This window comes from Thrips palmi, unplaced genomic scaffold, assembly GCF_012932325.1.
Source record: "Thrips palmi isolate BJ-2018 unplaced genomic scaffold, TpBJ-2018v1 HiC_scaffold_8, whole genome shotgun sequence".
Lineage (NCBI taxonomy): Eukaryota > Metazoa > Arthropoda > Insecta > Thysanoptera > Thripidae > Thrips > Thrips palmi.
Genome location: NW_023144635.1, coordinates 9152064 through 9169208, shown reverse-complemented (window position 1 = coordinate 9169208; position 17145 = coordinate 9152064). Strand labels below are relative to the sequence as shown.

The following is a 17145-nucleotide window of genomic DNA, read 5'->3' as shown; positions in this document are numbered from 1 at the left end:
TCGCCTCGTCGCCACCGCCTCGTCGCCACCGCCTCGGCGACACCTCAGAGACGCACAGGAAAGCGATCTCGTTGGGCCGCTCACAGCGCCCCCGCCTCGGCCTCGGCCCGCCCTTGGCCGCCCGTCTGTCTGAAACCCGAACCCGCAAGCGGCGCAGCCCCGCCAGCCCCGCCAGCCCCGCCAGCCCCGCCAGCCCCGCCAGCCCCGCCAGCCCCGCCAGCCCCGCCAGCCCCGCCAGCCCCGCCAGCCCCGCCAGCCCCGCCAGCCCTGCGGAGCCAAGGTGCCGCGTCCCATAATCGACTAATCGCAGCGTCAAGGCGCGGTGGCTGGACGCTGGAGCAGCTAGCGCACCAGGTCAGTAGGACAGCCGCGGCATCTGGGTCGAGCTGCGGCAACTAACTGGCGGACGCCGTCACCGTGTCGCTGTCGAGAAGGAGGAGAAACGCTCCAGCATCTCGCCAGGCTGAGTCGCATTGATGTGCACGGGGCTGGCAACCCAGCAACTCACCAACCCAGAAACCCGGCGCAACCATTTTTTCCGCCTGCGCCGCTCTCAACCGTGCAGCACCCTGCGCGAAAAAAAAATATTCACTCTACCAACTACATTTTAGTTGATTTTCGAACAGCAGAATTTTTACTGTCGTGAGAACAAACAATTCGCTCTGACAGCGAAAATTCGTTTTGGCAAAACAAATTTTTTTTCCCGTGTAACGCCATGGAATGAGTCCCAACTATTTTAAACGAGGGAGGAAAAAAAACAGTTTGGAGCTCCTCTTCCCTTCACCCCCTCCACTTCGTGTCGCGCCGTTTCTCATTTCAAGCCACCCCACCCACCGCCGTCAGGCCGCCCGTGGCGCGTCGGACCGACCGACCGGAGCCCCCCTTTTGGGAGCCCTGCTTTTGGGAGTCCTTTCGAGGCCCCTACGGGAAGGCCCTACGGGAAGGCCCTTTCCGGCGCGCCGCCCAGAGAAGGCCCCGAGAAAGCCCCCTTTGCTTTCGCACACGGAGACCCGATCGCCTGGCAATGAGTCTGTGCGAATCCGGCCGAACTCCGGCCGAACGCGCCGCCGCCCTCTCCGAAAGGAACTGTCCGGCTGGAGTGCGCGCCGCGCGCTGCCGCACAGTGTGCCGCGCCCCCGGCGCAGGTCTCCGCGTCGGCTGGCGTTGCCTGGCTGCGCTTCGCCGGGTGAGTCAGCCGTCAATATTTACCGCACCTGTTGCCGCCGCTGCCGCTCCGCGAGTTTGCCGCGAGGTCTTGCTGGGCCGGGCGTTGCGGGCCGAAGTCATTCGCCGCCCAATAATATTCTGCCTCATTTTGCCGAACCGTCTACTTGTTTCCGATTCTAACCCCCCACCCACACACCCACACACACCCACACAAGCGCGCTCGCACACTCGTAGGCACACTCACCAGTCGGTCAAGCAGCGGGGACCTGGCACGTTCACACCCCATCGTGCGTATAGTGCCCCCCTGCCCTGCCAACCCCGCCAGGTCCTTCTGCGTGTAGTGTGTGTGTGTCGGGGCATGAATAGTTTACGGCCGAAACCCGATGAAACGGCTCGAGACTCGCACACGACGGTCAAAAGGGTTACGGAGGTGGGGCGGGGCGGGGCGGGGCGGGCGGGGCGGGGCGGGCGGGCAGGTGGCGGAAAAGAGAAGCGGCAGAGGGATTTGGGTCGGGATGAGGCGGCCTGCTAGTTGGGGCTCGGCTCTGATGTGGTCGCCTGGGCGCGCAGGGGCGCCAGCGCGAAGCACCGCCCGCCTCAACAGCCGTGCCAGTGTGGGTGCGCGCTCACGCTCGCGCCCCACCCCCGCCGCACACACGCACACACACCCACACGCCGCGCCCGAACGCACACACATAAATTGGTGGAGAAGTGGGTTCTTCATTTTACGGCGGGGACGTTATCCGGCCGACAAAGGCCCCAATAACCCGCAAAGTTTACTCGGAATGAAGGCAAGCCCTTTTACAACTGCTTCACGCACTTCACACCCACCCCGCCCTGGCACCGCCCTGGCACCGCCCTGGCGCGCGCATAAAGGTGCGTGCGCTCGAATTGGGTCGTGTTCGCGCGTCGGCCGGATCCCGAAGGGTCGTCGCGCTGTCTCCGTCGCACTCGCGTGCCGTCCCGGAGGGTGCGAGAGAGACGGCGCGACGAAACGACGCCGACGTGCCGCGCCGCCGCGCCTTGCCGCCGCGCCTTGCCGCCCCGGCGCGTGCGTACTTTATGGTGGCTAATATAAGCTCAATAATCGTCGCTCCCCTCGGCGCAATATTCTCTTCTTCTCGCGCTGCTGGCGCTGCTGCTCGCGCCGAGAAGCACGGCGGCGTGCCGGACAGACCCTCCCTCCCTCATTCCCGCCTTCCGCGTCGCGCCTGGAGTGTCCTGCAGGCCCTGGAGGAGGCGGAGGAGGTGCACCACCTGGCGGCGGCGTGCCGCCTTCGTCCTGAAGCTGGATGATTCAATCTCACTCCTCGGTGTGGGAGAGAGAGCGCGGGGGGGAGTGTCGCGCGTATGGTTCGCCCTCTTCAAATCTATTATTATCTGCAGAATGTTTCTCTCCTGGTTGGGTGGCCTGCTGTACCTCGGCAGGAGGCTTCCTTCCCTTGTTTTGTTGAATTCGGTGCGTAGTTGCAGGCGGGCCCGGTGAGGATGTATTCCCGGCATGCACAGTGATACATTCCAATCATCCCAGCAGCCGCTGCAGAGCGATTCCGAAAGTGCTTTCGTCGCTGTGTCTCCCTCGCACCCCTCTTTGACGCCCCGTGAGTGCGAGAGAGAAAGAGAGAGCGACCTGGTGGCAAGCAGCCCGCGGGTATCGCCGTGATCAGGCCGTGCTCCGCCAGGCCCCGCGTTCGCTCGGCGTGCTCACGAGGTGAGAATTCCTCCGCTCCCCCTCTGATGTGTGATTCACATGCTCATCACGTATTCCTCGAGCGTAATTAGTAGTGGGCTTTAGACGCCCCCCCCCCCCCTCTCTCCATCTCTCTCGCACAAGGCGGCAGCGGCGCGCCTGCGGGCTTTAGACCAGACGCAGCACTCCGTGACACACGCCGTCGCACAGGTGTGGAGTGCGTGGTCGCCCCCCCCCCCCCTCCCCGCCGCCCATCCTGAGGCCCCCTCATCTTAGGCCGGAACCCCCGGCAAACACTCCGCCGGGTACACTCCTGGCAGCAAACTCATCCGAACAGTCGCCGCTCCGCGCCCCTCGCACCCACGCAGGACGCGGCGTGAGTGCGAGAGAGACGGAGCTCTGTCCGGAATGAGCGTGCTAGTCCGCGTCGCGGGTTGACTCTTCAGCCGAGGCGGACTTTCATTGGAATAGAACTGGCGCGCAATTTTGCTGATGTGATATCGCCGCTTTTCCGCTTTTGCGCCCACCGCTCTCTCTCTCCCTCTCTGTCTCCCTCTCTCTCTCTCCCTCTCTGTCTCCCTCTCTCTCTCTCTCCCTCTCTGTCTCCCTCTCTCTCTCTCTCTCTCTGTCTCCCTCCCTCTCTCTCTCTCTCTCTCTCTCCTCTCTCTCTCTCTCGCTCGGGCAGATGATCTCTTGGAAAATGGGCCTGCCGCCCCACCTTCTTGGCGGTCCCGGGCCACGTGGCGGCGTAGCGCCTCGCCACGCCCGCCACTTCCTGGCGCCCCGGACGGCCAGACGCTCCGACTGGCGGACTCACTTTTCCTTTTCCTCAGACACAACGTTCCGAGCGTTAGCGTTTCCATATCCGGCGCCAAATTGAGGATGCGTATTACCGGCAGCCGGGCAGTCAGGCAGGCAGCCAGCTTCAATCTCTGAGGGGCGGATGGGCGGGGGCCGTCGGGCCGGACAGACGGGCAGGCAGGCAGGCTGGGGCTGGACAGGGCCGAACCAAACCAAACCGGGAAAAAAAGGGGAGGGAAAAAAGTTGGTACACTTCTGTGACCAGAGGCAGGCGGGCGGGCAGGCAGTGCTGGCAGGTCCTTCCTTTCCGCTCGGAGGGCGGCAGGCGGCGGGCGGGGCGCTTAATTTAGAAAGCTTCCTCTACTCGCCTCGCCTCGCGGCCTCGACGGCCGGGCCTCGCGGCCGAATAATGTTGGCGCGTCCTCCAATCTGCGGAGGAGGAAATGATTGGGCGGCACCGCTACCTTTCCAAAGATCGTTTCGTCGCTCTGTCTCTCTCGCACCCTTACGAGACGCCGCGTGGGTGCGAGAGAGACAGAGCGGCCGAGCAGCAGGTGCGGGGCTTGCTTGGAAACGCGCGGCACTGATTTGAAACAGCAGTGCGGGGGCGGCACTCGAACACGCCACCGCCGGTAGCGCCCCTCTGTGCCGAACGCCGCTCCGTCTCTCTCGCACCGGACGCGGCGCCCCACGAGTGCGAGAGAGACGGAGCGACGGAGCACACACTGTTCGGAATCGGGCCGATGCGCCCGGCCCGCTGCGCCCGGCTGCTCGTCCCCAGCGTCGGTCGACCCGACTCGGGGTCTATTAGGTTGAGGGTTCAAGATGGGGCGATGCTATCTGGCCGTACAAGGCTCCTGCCCTGCCTCGCCCTGCCGCGCCCTGCCTCGCCCTGCCGCGCCCCGCTTGCCAATTTGCATAAGTTGGTAGTTGCGCTGTTATGACATGTTGCAGCCCCACTGCAACTCCCCTCTCCCCCCACCCCCTCCCCCTGTGCTGCTTGACGCAAATGAAGGAGGGGCTGCCCCGCATCGGCCGCATCGCACCAGTGTGGTGTGCCAGTGCTGCCTTGTCAGGTGCAGCGCGTTCGGTTTGTGTGTGTGTGTGTGTGTGTGTGTCCATCGCGCGGTGCCGGCCTCCTTGATGGAGATACCGAACATGCACGGCGCACGGCTCAATCCCGCAGTGTGCGAAAAAGGGGTGGGGGAACCAATTAGCACCTACACTGCTGCAGCCTCGGCAACGGCTGCGAGAAAACAATAGATCGAGATGCAGGCGATAAGGCAACTAACTCGGTGGCGCGGTGCCAATACGGCGCCAACGGCATGTGTGTGAGAGAGTGAGAGATAGAGAGAGACAGATTGAACGTGTATGTGTGATAGAAAGAGAGAGTGTGTGTGTGAATGGGTGTGTGTGAGTGACATACCGCCCGAAAGCGGTCACCCAGCGCACGGTAGTTTCTCTGTTCTCGTTTTTTTTTCGTCCGTTTTTGTGCCAAGACGGAAATTAGTAAAGTGGAAAATGTGTTCAAAGTCTTGTTTTCCGTGCCGTTTGGCGGCGCTAGTTTGGTATCGACACCCACCCACCCTCTTTGGTGCGAACGGCGCTGCTCGCGTCTTGACTGTGTGTCTTTGTGTGAGTGTGGCACCCACGCCACGCCCCACACTGGCGGCCCCGGCTTGTCCGGAGCAGTGCGTCAATACGGAGCCAATGGCTCGCACGGCCAACTTGCGCCACCGAGAGACCGGGACCGAGGCGACTCTAGCGACTCGACCGCCACTGCATTGTGTTCAAAGGACGCGGGCCCAGCTCGCCGCCCACGTCCGGGACGTCCGGGGCGGCCGGGCAGGCCAACTTCCCCGAGCCGGCAGTGGCAGTGGCCGTTTGAATGGCAGTTACCGCGGGCGGGGCGGGGCGGGGCCTCGCTCGGCGCAGACCCGCCGCCGACCCGCGTCGACCCGCGGCCAGGGAATCGTTTCGCTATGAACCGCGCGCCGCCACGGTCGGTCCCACGACCTAGATTATCCCACGAGCTTTTAATTATGCGCCGATCCAGAGGGAGGCGAGGGAGCCGAGAGCCAGAGGGAACGGGGCGGGGCGCCGCGGCGGCTGGCGGGTACTGTACCGCTGGCACTCGATGGCCCCCGCCAGCCAGCCAGCCAGCCAGCCAGCCGCACCTGGGGAAATGTAGAAATGGCCGAGGCGGTGCGCGGGGCTGTGCGGCGCCGAGCCGTTTGTCCTGGCCGAACCGCCGCGCCGCGCACCGCGTCGTGTGCAATAACGGGGAAAAGTGCACCCCGACCACTCGGGTCTGTTCGCCTCGCCGCGCTCCACCTGAATTTGTATGGACTGTACTTCTTTATGTGTATGTGTTGCAGGGCCCTGCTCGCCCTGCTCGCCCTGCTCCGGCCGGCGGGACCGACGGCGGGACGGAGCCTGAGCCATGTCGCGGCCACCCCTGCTGCTGCGGCCGCGGCTGCCTCCCCTGGCGCAGCGACTGTCCTTGCTGACGCTGTTCTTGACGCTGGCGGCGGGGGTGGGGCCCAGCTCGGGGTCGGGCCTGGGGGCCACCATGACGGCGGGGGTGCCGCCTCCCGGGGGCGGTCTGGCCGCCGGGGCGCCGCACGGCAACTCGACCACCGCCGCCACCGCCGCCCCCAGGCCCGCCGTCAAGGATGTGGGCTTCGGCCTCGGACTCGGCCCCAGCGGCTACGGGCGCGGCGGCTACGAGAGCGTGCTGGCCGCCGTCTTCAATAAGGTGAGTGGAGCGCGTGGAGCACCTGCTGACCTGCTGAAGCCGAGGCGCCGAGGCCTGCAGCGGACGGCCTCTGCTAATTGGCGCCGCCGGCCTCAGACCGGCCGAGACTACGTAGACTGCCAGTCCGGCCGAGGCGGCCGAGGCCTGCGGCCCGGGGTGGGCCGCCCAGCCACTGGCTGCCCGGCAGGCCGGCAGGCCGGCAGGCCGCAGGGGGCATCCCGAGCGGCCCAAGCGGCGAAGCGCCACCCGGACGGCCTTCATTTGCATTTATGGCCGCGGGCTTAGCGTCACCATGCCGGCCGTGCCCTCATCATCTTTGTGGATTTAGCGTGATGGACCGACGGACCGACGCCCAGCCCGGATTATGGGGGATGCCCCACTGATAACCATCTCTGCTTTTTGTTTTGTCTTATTTCAATGGACCTTCTATTTTTTCAATTCACTAAAGGTGGCCAAGGGCACGACGGCGACGCCGATGACGACGAAGCCGCCCCCGATGGCACCCACCACCACGCCCGCGCCCACCACGACCCGCGCGCCGCCCACCACCATGCGCCTGCCCACGCTGCCCCCGCTGCCCACGGAGCTGGTCCCGCTGCCGCCGCCCCCGCCTCCAGCAGGCGCGGGGGGCGGCGGGGCCACGCCGACGCGGAGGGCGCCGCACCCGCACCCCGACTACGCGCCGCCGAACCGGCCGCCGCCGCTGCCGGCCGAGTACAACCCGTTCGCCAACAAGGCCATCCTCCGGGGCAGCCAGTCCGAAGTGGGCAGTGCGGGCCCGGGTCGCAAACCCCACCCTCAATTGCTGCCGCCAAGGTAGGTCTTCAGTCACTCCCTGCTTGCCCATTTCCGTCCTCCGACAGATTTCGCTCATTTTGTGCTTTCTGCGCAGGCCTCCGATGGACGAGCTGATCCCCCTGCGGCCCGTCAACACCCCGAGCCAGGGCGGCGGCAAGGGCTCCGACGCGCTGCCCGCCATCCCGGAAGCACCGCGCCCCGAGCGGCCCCCCGAGCGGCCCGGGTCGGCCGGCAAGCACCACCTGGACGGTCACATCCACACCGTGGCCTCGGGGCCCGCGCCCGCGCCCGCCCTGACCCCCATCGGCCACCACCAGGGCGGCCTCGGGCAGGGTCACGGACACGGCCACGGACACGGCCACGGCGCCGGCCACAACGGGGACCACTCGCTCAAGGCCGCCAAGCCCACCGAACTGCTGGAGCAGGTCAACAAGGACTCCATCATCGACGTGCACCAGGCCGAGGTGGCCGTCGTGGCGGACCCGGCCATCCACCGCGACGAGGACAACATGAAGGAGGTGGGTGGAGTGTGCCTAGTCCCGCCCAAGTCCCTTTTCATGCTGCCCATTCAGTCCGCCTCATTACGCCGCACTCTGGGCGACCCGCCCGCCCCGGCCGCCCCGCTGCACTCGGCGAGCTCCTTGATGACCGCCAAGGTAAAGTCCGCCGCCACCTTTGAGGGCCTGTCCCTCTCTCCCCCGCTCGATCAGCGCGCTACAAAAGAAGCTCCCCTTTCTACCACTGCGGTCTGGGCTTGGGGTCTGGGCTTGCCTGGCTCGCCTCTCGGAGGGCCCATTTTTCTCGGCTGTCTTGCAGCTCCGTAGGCTTTACCTGTGCCAGAGCGGCGCGGGGGGCGGGCCGGAGCCGGGCGGGCCCCAGGAGAGGCGAGCCAGCGGCCCAGACCGGTGCTCTCGGCGTCGCTTCGGCGTCGCCCGGCGTCGCTTGAGGTTTGCGGGGTTAAGAGGCACTCCCCCGAGACGCCGGGCCGAGCGCGGCCACGGCAGAGGCAGCCAGGTCCGGGCAGGATAGAGGCGGTGGGGAGGGGACGGGGTGGACTTACCCCTATTGCCATTGCTCTCCCCACACAACAATGTAAGCCCGGCCACCGGGACAAGGGCGGGGCGGGGCGGGCTGCAGGCGGCCACACAAGGTCGCGGGGACCGCTAAGTCACGTCTTATCTCGGCTCGGCGTGGCGGCCGGGCGGCAGGCCGGGCGGGGCGGGGCGTTGCTGAGACAAGTTTACGTTTCGGAATGCGCGTCGCGCCCGGAGACAATTATTTTTTATTTATGCATTGCTTGCGCTGCTGCTTCTCGGAAGAGGGTATAAGACCGTCGCGGCGGCGCTGGCGGGGCTGGCCGGCCTTTAGCACGGGGCCAGTGGGCCGGGAGTGCGTTTGGGGTGGAAAAGGTACGGAGGGGGGGAGGGGGGGGGGCCTTGGGGATGGACGAGAGAGGTTCGCACATCCTGAGTCGCCAGGTCGTAATTCGAGAGGATAGCGCGGGCCTAGCTAGCCGCCCCGCCGCCCCCTCCCCTCTGGCCCTCCAGCCCTTCTTGCCCACCGAGCCCGCCGAGCCCAGCGCCACAATGGAGACCACGGCGGAAGTGTTCTTCCAGGCTGGCATGAGCCCGACGCTGGAGCCCGCCGCTGGAGCCCGCCGCGCGCCGCGCGCTGGAGACCGCAGGGAGAGAGAGGAAAAGAATAATTATTCTGGAAGGCGGAGCACGGGAACGAACGGGGCAGGGCTGCTGGGCTGCAAGGGGAGGGGGTGCCAAATGGCGCAGGCCGCGCCAGGGGGGCCAGAGGGGCCGGGGCGGGGCGGGGCGCGCGCGCGTCGGCGTGGACAAAGCCGAGCAGGCAGGGAACTAGTCTTGCCTTGCCCGGCCTGGCCGCGAAGAAAGGCCGAGTGAATGCCGGAGGAATCGAGGCAATTTGCAGTGGAGGGCTCGGCCCGGCTCGGCCGGCGTGGCAGCGAATATGTCAGAGAGAAAGGCCCTGATGGACGCGCCGAGATGGTCTATTCTAGGCGCGGGGAGGCGGCAGGTGCGGGTGGGAGAGGGAGAGAGAGAGTCTCTTTGCTCAATGCTCTAGATGGGGGGCTTCGCGAATGTCGCCCGGCAGCGCCCGCCAGCCACTCAACTACTCCAACTTAATTATTTTCCTCAATCCGGCGGCGGGTGTTTGCCGCCGCCAGTGTGCCGCACTGCCGCCCCACCGAGCATTCGGTGTGGGGAGAATGGCTGCGGTCTGTTTGTCTGTTTGTCGAGGCCGGTCGGACTGTCCTTGGGACTGCACCGCCACCACCGGCACGGCGGCGCCCCGTGTGTATCTCGCGACACTACCCACAACGCCCTACGAAATAAAAGGGGTCATTGCGTGCTCGTCGTGGGGGCGTCCTGCTTCCCCAGTCCTCCAAGACGCGCTCCGACACGTGTTGCTCTGGTTGCAGGTGCTGATGGTGCCGGCCACGTCGCCGCCGTCGTCCGTGGTGCGGCCGGGCGGCATGGCGGGCGGCGGCCCCGTGGCGGGCATGGGCGCGGGCGGCGAGTGGCACCTGGCGTGGACGGCGCAGGTGTACGGCCTGGGCACCATGTGGGGCGTGCTGGCCGCGCTGTGCCTCGTCGCCGCCGTGTTCGTGGACTCGCGCACCCGCCTCGTGCCGCGCGTCCACTTCACCATGCTGCTGGCGCTGCTGCTGGCGCTGGCCGCCGCCAACTCGGTGTCCCTCTTCTACGACGTCATCAACCACGACCAGCTGCAGCAGCAGCAGCACCGGCCGCGTGAGGGCGCGGCGGGCGCGCCGGCGTCCGCGTCGGAGCCGTCGTCGGGCACCTCGGAGAGTGAGGCGGCCGCCGCCACCAGGGTGCCGCAGCTGCTGGCCGACCTGACGCTGCCGTTCCTGCCCGCCGCGTTCAGCGTCTTCTTCTTCGTGGTGCTCAGGGTGAGTCCGGTCCCTCGGCTGTGCGACGCCGAAACATTCAGAGTGCCGGTCGCTAACGAACGCCTCTGCCCTTCCAGGTGAACCACATTCCCTGCGGCAACTCGGGCGTGCCGCAGACGCCGGCCTTCCTGGTGCTGCTGTTCCTGTTCCTGGCCACCACCATGTCCCTGGAGGTGGCGTCGTGCGCCGTGGCGGCCGTCCCGGACGGCGACGGCGCGGGCGGCAACGGCCTGCGCGCGGGGGCGCGGGGGCTGACGGTGACGGTGGCCGCGCTGCTGGGCCTGGCCTACATGGTGGTGTACCGGCCGCTGCGCCGCGCCGCCGCCAAGAAGCAGGCCGAGCAGCTGCGCGCCGCGTACACGGCGTTCCGGCGCCTGCCCACGCCCGCCCTGCCGCGCGTCGTCAACGCCCTGCTCGTGTGCGCGCTGCTGCTGGTGGCGCTCGCCACCATGGCGTCGTACCGCCTCATGGACACCACCCTCATGGGCGGCAACACGTAAGAAGACTTTTTACTTTCTGGCTGTTTCCCGTTTTTCATTCGCTTTGCATGACTTTACATCGCCAATCGGGTTTACATTAAAACTTTGTGTTCCCTTCCCCTCCGGGCGCGCAGGGACTGGCGCCTGCCGCCCTGGTGGTACATGCGCCTGGCCGAGCACGTCGGGTCGCTGCTGGTCGGCTTCCTGCTGCTCTGGTGCGCCACCCGCGGCCCGTCGCGCAGCTCGGACGAGCGCTCCACGGCGTCCCGGAGCTCGCGCGGCACGCCGGGTGCGCTGTCGCTCGTCTCGTGCACCGGCCGCCGCTTCCTGTTCGACTGCCCGTCCACCGGCAGCGAGGAGAACAAGACCTCCGAGGACAACACCTACCCCGCCGTGTGTGCGTCCAACCACGCCATCCTCAACTACACGCAGCACACCGGCAACAAGGTGGGTCTCCAATGCAGCAGTGGATTGTTTTCCAGATTGCACCTCGTCGCCACCGGCACGCGTGCGTAGTGGTTCTCCTTCTTTTTCCTCGAGCACGTCGTCACAGTGGAGCTTGCGCCTCGACAAAGCCCATGCACGGCAAACATCACATGCAATTTATTCTTTCGGCCCGCCAGTCACCGTGGCGTCAGGCACACACACACACACACATGCACTGTTGCAGCTCCTCACGTGCAGGAGACCCCCCCGCCATGCCCGCCATGCCCCGGCTGCTGGTTGTCATTCCGTGACGCGTGACGGGCGGCGTGACGGGCGGGGGCGTGCACCACGCCGTGCCGCGTGGCGGCCGGGCCTGAATTTGACACTCGCTTGTCACGTTACTGTCACGCGGTGTCACACGCCGACGCGCCGTCCAAACTCGTCACGCTGGATTACCGGCTTCGCTGCTTCGCCCCCACGTCGTGCACACTGCACGCGCACACAGCCTCGCAACTCGATTACCGCCAATTTCCAAATAGGTGGCCGTCGAGTGGAGCGAGGCGACGCGACGGTGACCAGGCCGCTGTTTTGTTGTAGCCCTGCTCGCCGAGCTGGCTGGCCGGCGCGCTCTGCCCCCGGCGAGGCGACGCAGGTCCTTGTTACGGCCTGGGCTACGGCAGCTACGCGAGCTACGGCACGCCGCTCAGCACGCCGCAGTGGGACCGCCTGGTGCGCTCTGACAGCCGCTTCTGGCTGTGATCCCGGTCGCGTCGTCCCGGCGATCCCGGACGGGTCCTGCGAGGCCAATAAGTAGGCACACCGCGAGCGCCACGCCGCGCCGCGCGCCTCGGCATTCCATTCATCGGCTTTCCCTTCCCCGTCGACACGTGCGCGCTTTCCCGAGCGCTTTCCCGTCGCCACCCGCGGCGTGTTGTGTTCCTGCTTTTCACGGCCAAGATATGGCGGCAACGGGGCGCGCCAGTGTTTCGAGGGGGAGGAAGTTATATCGGAAACGAGGAAATATCGAAACGGAACAGACTCGCTGCTGCCGGCTCATCGGGCCGCGTCGGCCGGGCCACACAGGGGCCTGTATGCGCGCCGCGGGGTACACAGGGGCACGGCACACACAATATCGCGAGGCACGGCACGGGGGGAAGGAATTCAATTCGCTTCACCGTGTGCCAGCGTGATAGGCGTGCTGGGCACAGAGCGCCGCGACCACCTCCGCCGGATTCTAAGCGTCCTCCTTGTTGCAGCTCTACGACGACTCGTTCCCGCTGGCCAACCTGCACTCGGCGCCGCCGCTCAACAGCTCCGGGGACGACTTCTGCAGCGTGCCCACCATGCCGAAGCGCGCGTCGCGGGCGTCGACCGGCAGCGCGGGCGGCGTCAGCAAGGCGGGCACGCTGCTGCCCTACTCCAAGGCGTCCCGGCGCGCGGCGGCCCCCGGCCCGGGCCACCACACCCTGGGCCCCGGCGGCCAGCTCTACGACGGCGACGTGGGCGTCGGCCGGGACACGCTGCGGCGCGGCACGCGCACCACGGGCCGCACGCGCAAGCCGCGGCACGCGCGCCACCAGCAGGAGGTGTACAGCAACTGCCCGCAGGACGACGAGTACGACTACGACCAGCGCGTCGACCAGCGCGTCGACCAGCGCATCGACCTGGACGGGCTGGCCGACGACTTCACCGTGTTCAAGCAGTACGCGAGCACGGGCAGCTCGGAGAGCGCCGACAACTACGACGTCCCCATGCTGGTGGGCGCGCCGGCCGCGGAGCTGACCGCCAACAACAAGCGGCACCGGCGGCGGGACCGCGGTGGAGGCTCGGACCGCTCGGACCGCGACGACCCCCGGGCCGTGCACCACCACCGGAAAGCAGCGCGCCACGCCAACGGCGCCCCGCCCTCCGCGCCCTCCGCGCCCGCGGACTCCCTCTCCCCCGCCAGCCCCAGCGACCTCTCCGACTGCGACCGCCTCAGCTCCAACCGGTCCTCCTACGACGAGGGCGCCCCCATGGCCGTGCGGACGCAGCCGCAGCAGCACCACCACGGCCACCTCAACAACCACCACCGGCACCGCGCCAAGCCCTGCCAGCAGCAGGTGCTGCTGTACGACGCGTCCGAGGACGACGTGACCCCCGACTCGGCCGTGGTGGCGGACATCTCGGCCAGCCCCCGCGGCCACCACAGCCCCCGGGAGAAGCGGCCGGGCGCCAAGCGGCTCGGCCGCCGGCACCAGCAGCACCTCAGCCAGGAGTCGCCGAGCAGCCCCGAGCTGCACGACAACGTGTGGTCGCCCCAGTGACGTGCTAGTGACGCCTCTGCGGCTGTTGACGCTGTTGACGCTGTTGGCGTGGCCAGTGGTTAGCGCCCCCGCCAGTGTAGCGCCAGGGACTCGAGGGCGAGGCTGGCCGCAGCCAGGTGGAGGAGGAGTCCCTCTGTCGAAGCTCTTCTCGAGAGACAATGAGGCGCATCATGTTGCCTCTCCTTCGATCGGGACGTTTATTTTTGAGAGTGCAGGGTCGGGACGTGGTGAGACGAGGCCCCAGCATGGACGCATGATGGACGCCAGGGTGTTTTGTTAGGTTTCGCTGTGGTGCACGAGAGAGACGGTGAAGGACCTTCCGTCCCCCAGTGCGTGACTCGCAGACGTCGCAGACTCGCACTGGATGAGGGTCTGCCAACATTGCGCTGCTCAAAGTGACCGCCTTTTTGTTGTGAAGAGTGAATCGGTACCAAAGTGTTTTCTTCTTCGTATTATCCCGTTTATTATCTCTTGTTAGTTATTGTTCACTGATATTGAATCTCTATGTTGAATGAATATCCTTCAATGGGTGCCATATTCTTGTTTGTTTCTGTGTTGTTTTCTTTTTAAGTTAAAGGCTTTTTTTTATGATGTGACGGAGAGAGTTTTTGTTTTCTATTGACTGAAAGATCTTTGCCCTACGTTGTGTAGGCAACAGTGCTGGCCATTTGATCTCTTAAAAATGGTAACAAATGCCTCCAGCTTTAAACTATTTTATTTTTATGTAGTTTGCTATTTATTTATTTCACCTGACTGTGAGAGTAGTTCCATTACCGGCCACTTTCTAGCCGCTATTTTGTCCCCCAATTTGAGCTCCCCAGGAGTCTACCCAAAGTCAATAGAGAGAATTCCCAGATTCCTGGATAGAAACACAAAATTAGTTATCACTATTTTGTCTCATTCTATGGGTGTAACAAAGTCTATCCCGACACCAAAACGGTCAACAATTCCTGTACAAAAGTAGATCAAATCCTCAGTAAATTCACGGAATTCTCAGAGAGCGCGGCAAAGCCCTTTGGTTCAATAATTAATTACTGCTGAAACAAACGAGGTGTTTGGTCTCACATGTGTAGCTAGTTTCGAACTCGGCCGCGGGTTTAGTTTTTGCGCGGGCGACTCCGAAGGGCCCTTTGTTCTCCGATTGCGTTTAGTTTGCTGGTTTGCCTTTGACTGATCGTGCTGCGGCAGATAGACCCGCCGCGCCGCGCAGCGCACTGGCCCGGCCAGTCCCTCCCGCCCCCTGCAGCGCTTGCAGCGTGCACGGCCAGAGTCCAATTCGAAAACAGAAAACCGAGGGCCGAATGTCTTTGCCATCTGAGAGATTTTGCTCTCCCGTGGAACACGGTCAAAACATTCCCCAACAGACGTGCTTACAGTGTGGATTATATTTTTATACGAGTCGGAAGGAAGGCGGTGTGGACGCACCCACCCCCAGGCCCCTAGCAAAGTGCCGCCGCTGCCGCTGTGCACGTTGTTGGTAGTTGGATCGAGTCGCACTCTCGGAACAAAGTTAATGCATTTTCTCGCCATTACCGGGAGAAACGTGCGAGGCTTCTAACGGGCAGCGGCGCGTGTTGAGTTCCTGTCAGTGTCCTGTGCTGTTTTCTTTTGTCTCGGGAGTGGGAGAATCTGGAAGATGACTCATACTTTTGTGTACTTAAAAGCGATCATTTGTACCCGGACACTTCTTTCGTTTTCTTCGTTTGGAATGGTTCTCGAATTCCATACTCTTGTTCACCAAAGTGTGATCCCCAATGTAATATACAAATTGTGATAAAAAATATATGTACATGGATGATTATTTGAGCGCACTTCTCTTTCTTCCTTCCCTTCCCCAACACCGAGCGGTGCATACAACACGCAAAGTCAAAACGCCGTAACTTCGGTAGAACAGTAAGAACACCATCGCGGAGGCCCCGAGGGATTGGGCCACGCGGGGCCACGCGCACATGTGCGCGCACCCCGAGTTTGGCCAAAGTTGCTGAACGCCGAGTACGAACGTCCAAATTGGCGAGTCGCTCAGCTGGTTTCTCCCGCCGCACACGCCGCGCCAACGCCAGCTAACGCCGCAGAGCAGAGTGTGTTAACGCCTAGAAAATCATACGCGAGACTCGCTCCACTCAGGGTCAAAGGAGGTGGAGCATGTTCGCGCCGACTTTCCCCGACCCCGACCCGCACTCCGCCGAGTTCTCGCCTCGCGGCTCGCGGCTCGAGTCGCGGGGACGGAGCCAAAGCGCCAAAGCACAGCGACGCGACGACGCGGCAGCCCCGCGTCAAGCCGTTTCAAATGCATTTGAATATTCGTAAACTGGCGCGACTGTCTAGCCGGCGGTCTTGCCGTCGACGGGCGCGTTGCCCGCGTCGCCCGCGTCGCTCGCAACTTAGCGGGCGCGGCGAGGTCACCCATTGGGTGCGGCGGCACAGCAAGAGCCCTTGTGTCGAGGACAAGAGGGGGCGCCTGGCGCCTCGCATCAAGACTTCATTTGAGCATTGTTGCAACTTTGGTGGAAAACTATCATCGTCTTGCCGCCACCACACCGCCAGGCCAGGCCCCTAAGAGGACGGGGAGTTTACTACTCGCGGAGGGGAGACGGGAGAAATGGAGGGGGGGGGGCATGGCGGCTCCGGCGCCGCGTCTCGCCAGAAGTTTGGGCTTGCGCCGCTCTGATCGCGGAACTCTTTGTTTGAGCACCGCCGGCTCGGCGGGGCGGGGCGGGGCGACCCGACAGGGATCCGCACTTAGGCCCCAATGAGTGCGTGCGCCGCCAGCCCCGCCAGCGCCGCCGCGCAGGTGTGGCTCACAGCAATTACCACAAGGCCGCTGTCTGCCCGGACAAGCGCTCGGCGGCACGATCCCGAAGAATCGTCTGTCTCTCTCACACCTCCAGCCCTGCGAGTGCGACAGAGACAGAGCGACGAGATGACGACGCTTCGGATGCGCTCGGCTGCGTCTACTCGCGGTGTTTCTTCAAGCCGCGGAACCGCGACGGCACGACGGCGGTTTTAATTCTGCGGAACTCCACCTCCAGCGCCGGGGCGGCTGGGGCGCTAGCCATGGCGCTAGCAGTGCAGCGACCTCCCTCTCCCCGCCCAACACATCTCCATTCGCCGTTTTCAAGTAAAGTAACGAGAGCCGGAACTCGCGGCTCGGCTCTTGAAATTATCCTTGCGCGGCGGGGTGCGGCGGGGCGGGGCGGGGCCAGGCGGGGCGGAGCGGAGCACCCCGCCACCGCCACCGTGGGAGAACACAAACACTGCAAGGCCACTCCGTTTCCGGCTGGCGGCTGTTTGATTTTAATGCCGAGATTACTCGGGCCGGGCCTTGCCGGGCCGGGCGGAGCAGCGGGGCCGACTCGGGAATACTCATTTCCACTTTCAACCATAACGTTTTTAATATCCACCCACAACGACCCCGCCCCGCCCCGCGGCTCGTCATCCGGCCCCATTCCGACCGCCTCGTAAAGGAGCAGGGGCGCGCCGGCCTGGCGAGAGTTATGCTAATTTGGGCGACGTATCGGTAGCCCCGCCCCGCCCCGCCCCGCGCTGCCACCCTGGTGCCGCGACTAGCAGCCGCTGTCCGGTCGGCCCACCGGCTTGTCTCTCTCGCACTCAGGGGAGTCTCCCATAGAGGTGGAAGAGAGACGAAGAGGGGGGCAAAGCACGCTTCGGATCGCTCTGCTGCGTGGCCATGCTGGTACTTTGCGGGTAGTCTCGTGCATGGGTGTGGGCTACGCCCACACGCACACACACACACACACACACAGGAACGCAGGACTAGG

General features: G+C 64.9%; 2 protein-coding genes across 2 annotated transcripts; both read left to right on the top strand.

The window, feature by feature from the left end:
• The first annotated feature begins 7110 nt into the window (after positions 1–7110).
• On the top strand, positions 7111–10236 carry LOC117653205 (annexin B11-like). The gene is made up of 5 exons (XM_034398706.1): positions 7111–7232; positions 7309–7732; positions 9664–9702; positions 9787–9983; positions 10233–10236. Exons 2-5 carry the CDS (start codon positions 7316–7318, stop codon positions 10234–10236), a joined length of 657 nt encoding a protein of 218 aa, XP_034254597.1. The 5' UTR covers positions 7111–7232; positions 7309–7315.
• Positions 10237–10537: 301 nt separating this feature from the next.
• Positions 10538–15167, top strand: LOC117653520. Its single transcript, XM_034399251.1, has 3 exons — positions 10538–10651; positions 10769–11081; positions 12317–15167. Exons 1-3 carry the CDS (start codon positions 10605–10607, stop codon positions 13364–13366), a joined length of 1410 nt encoding a protein of 469 aa, XP_034255142.1. The 5' UTR covers positions 10538–10604; the 3' UTR covers positions 13367–15167.
• Positions 15168–17145: the final 1978 nt, after the last annotated feature.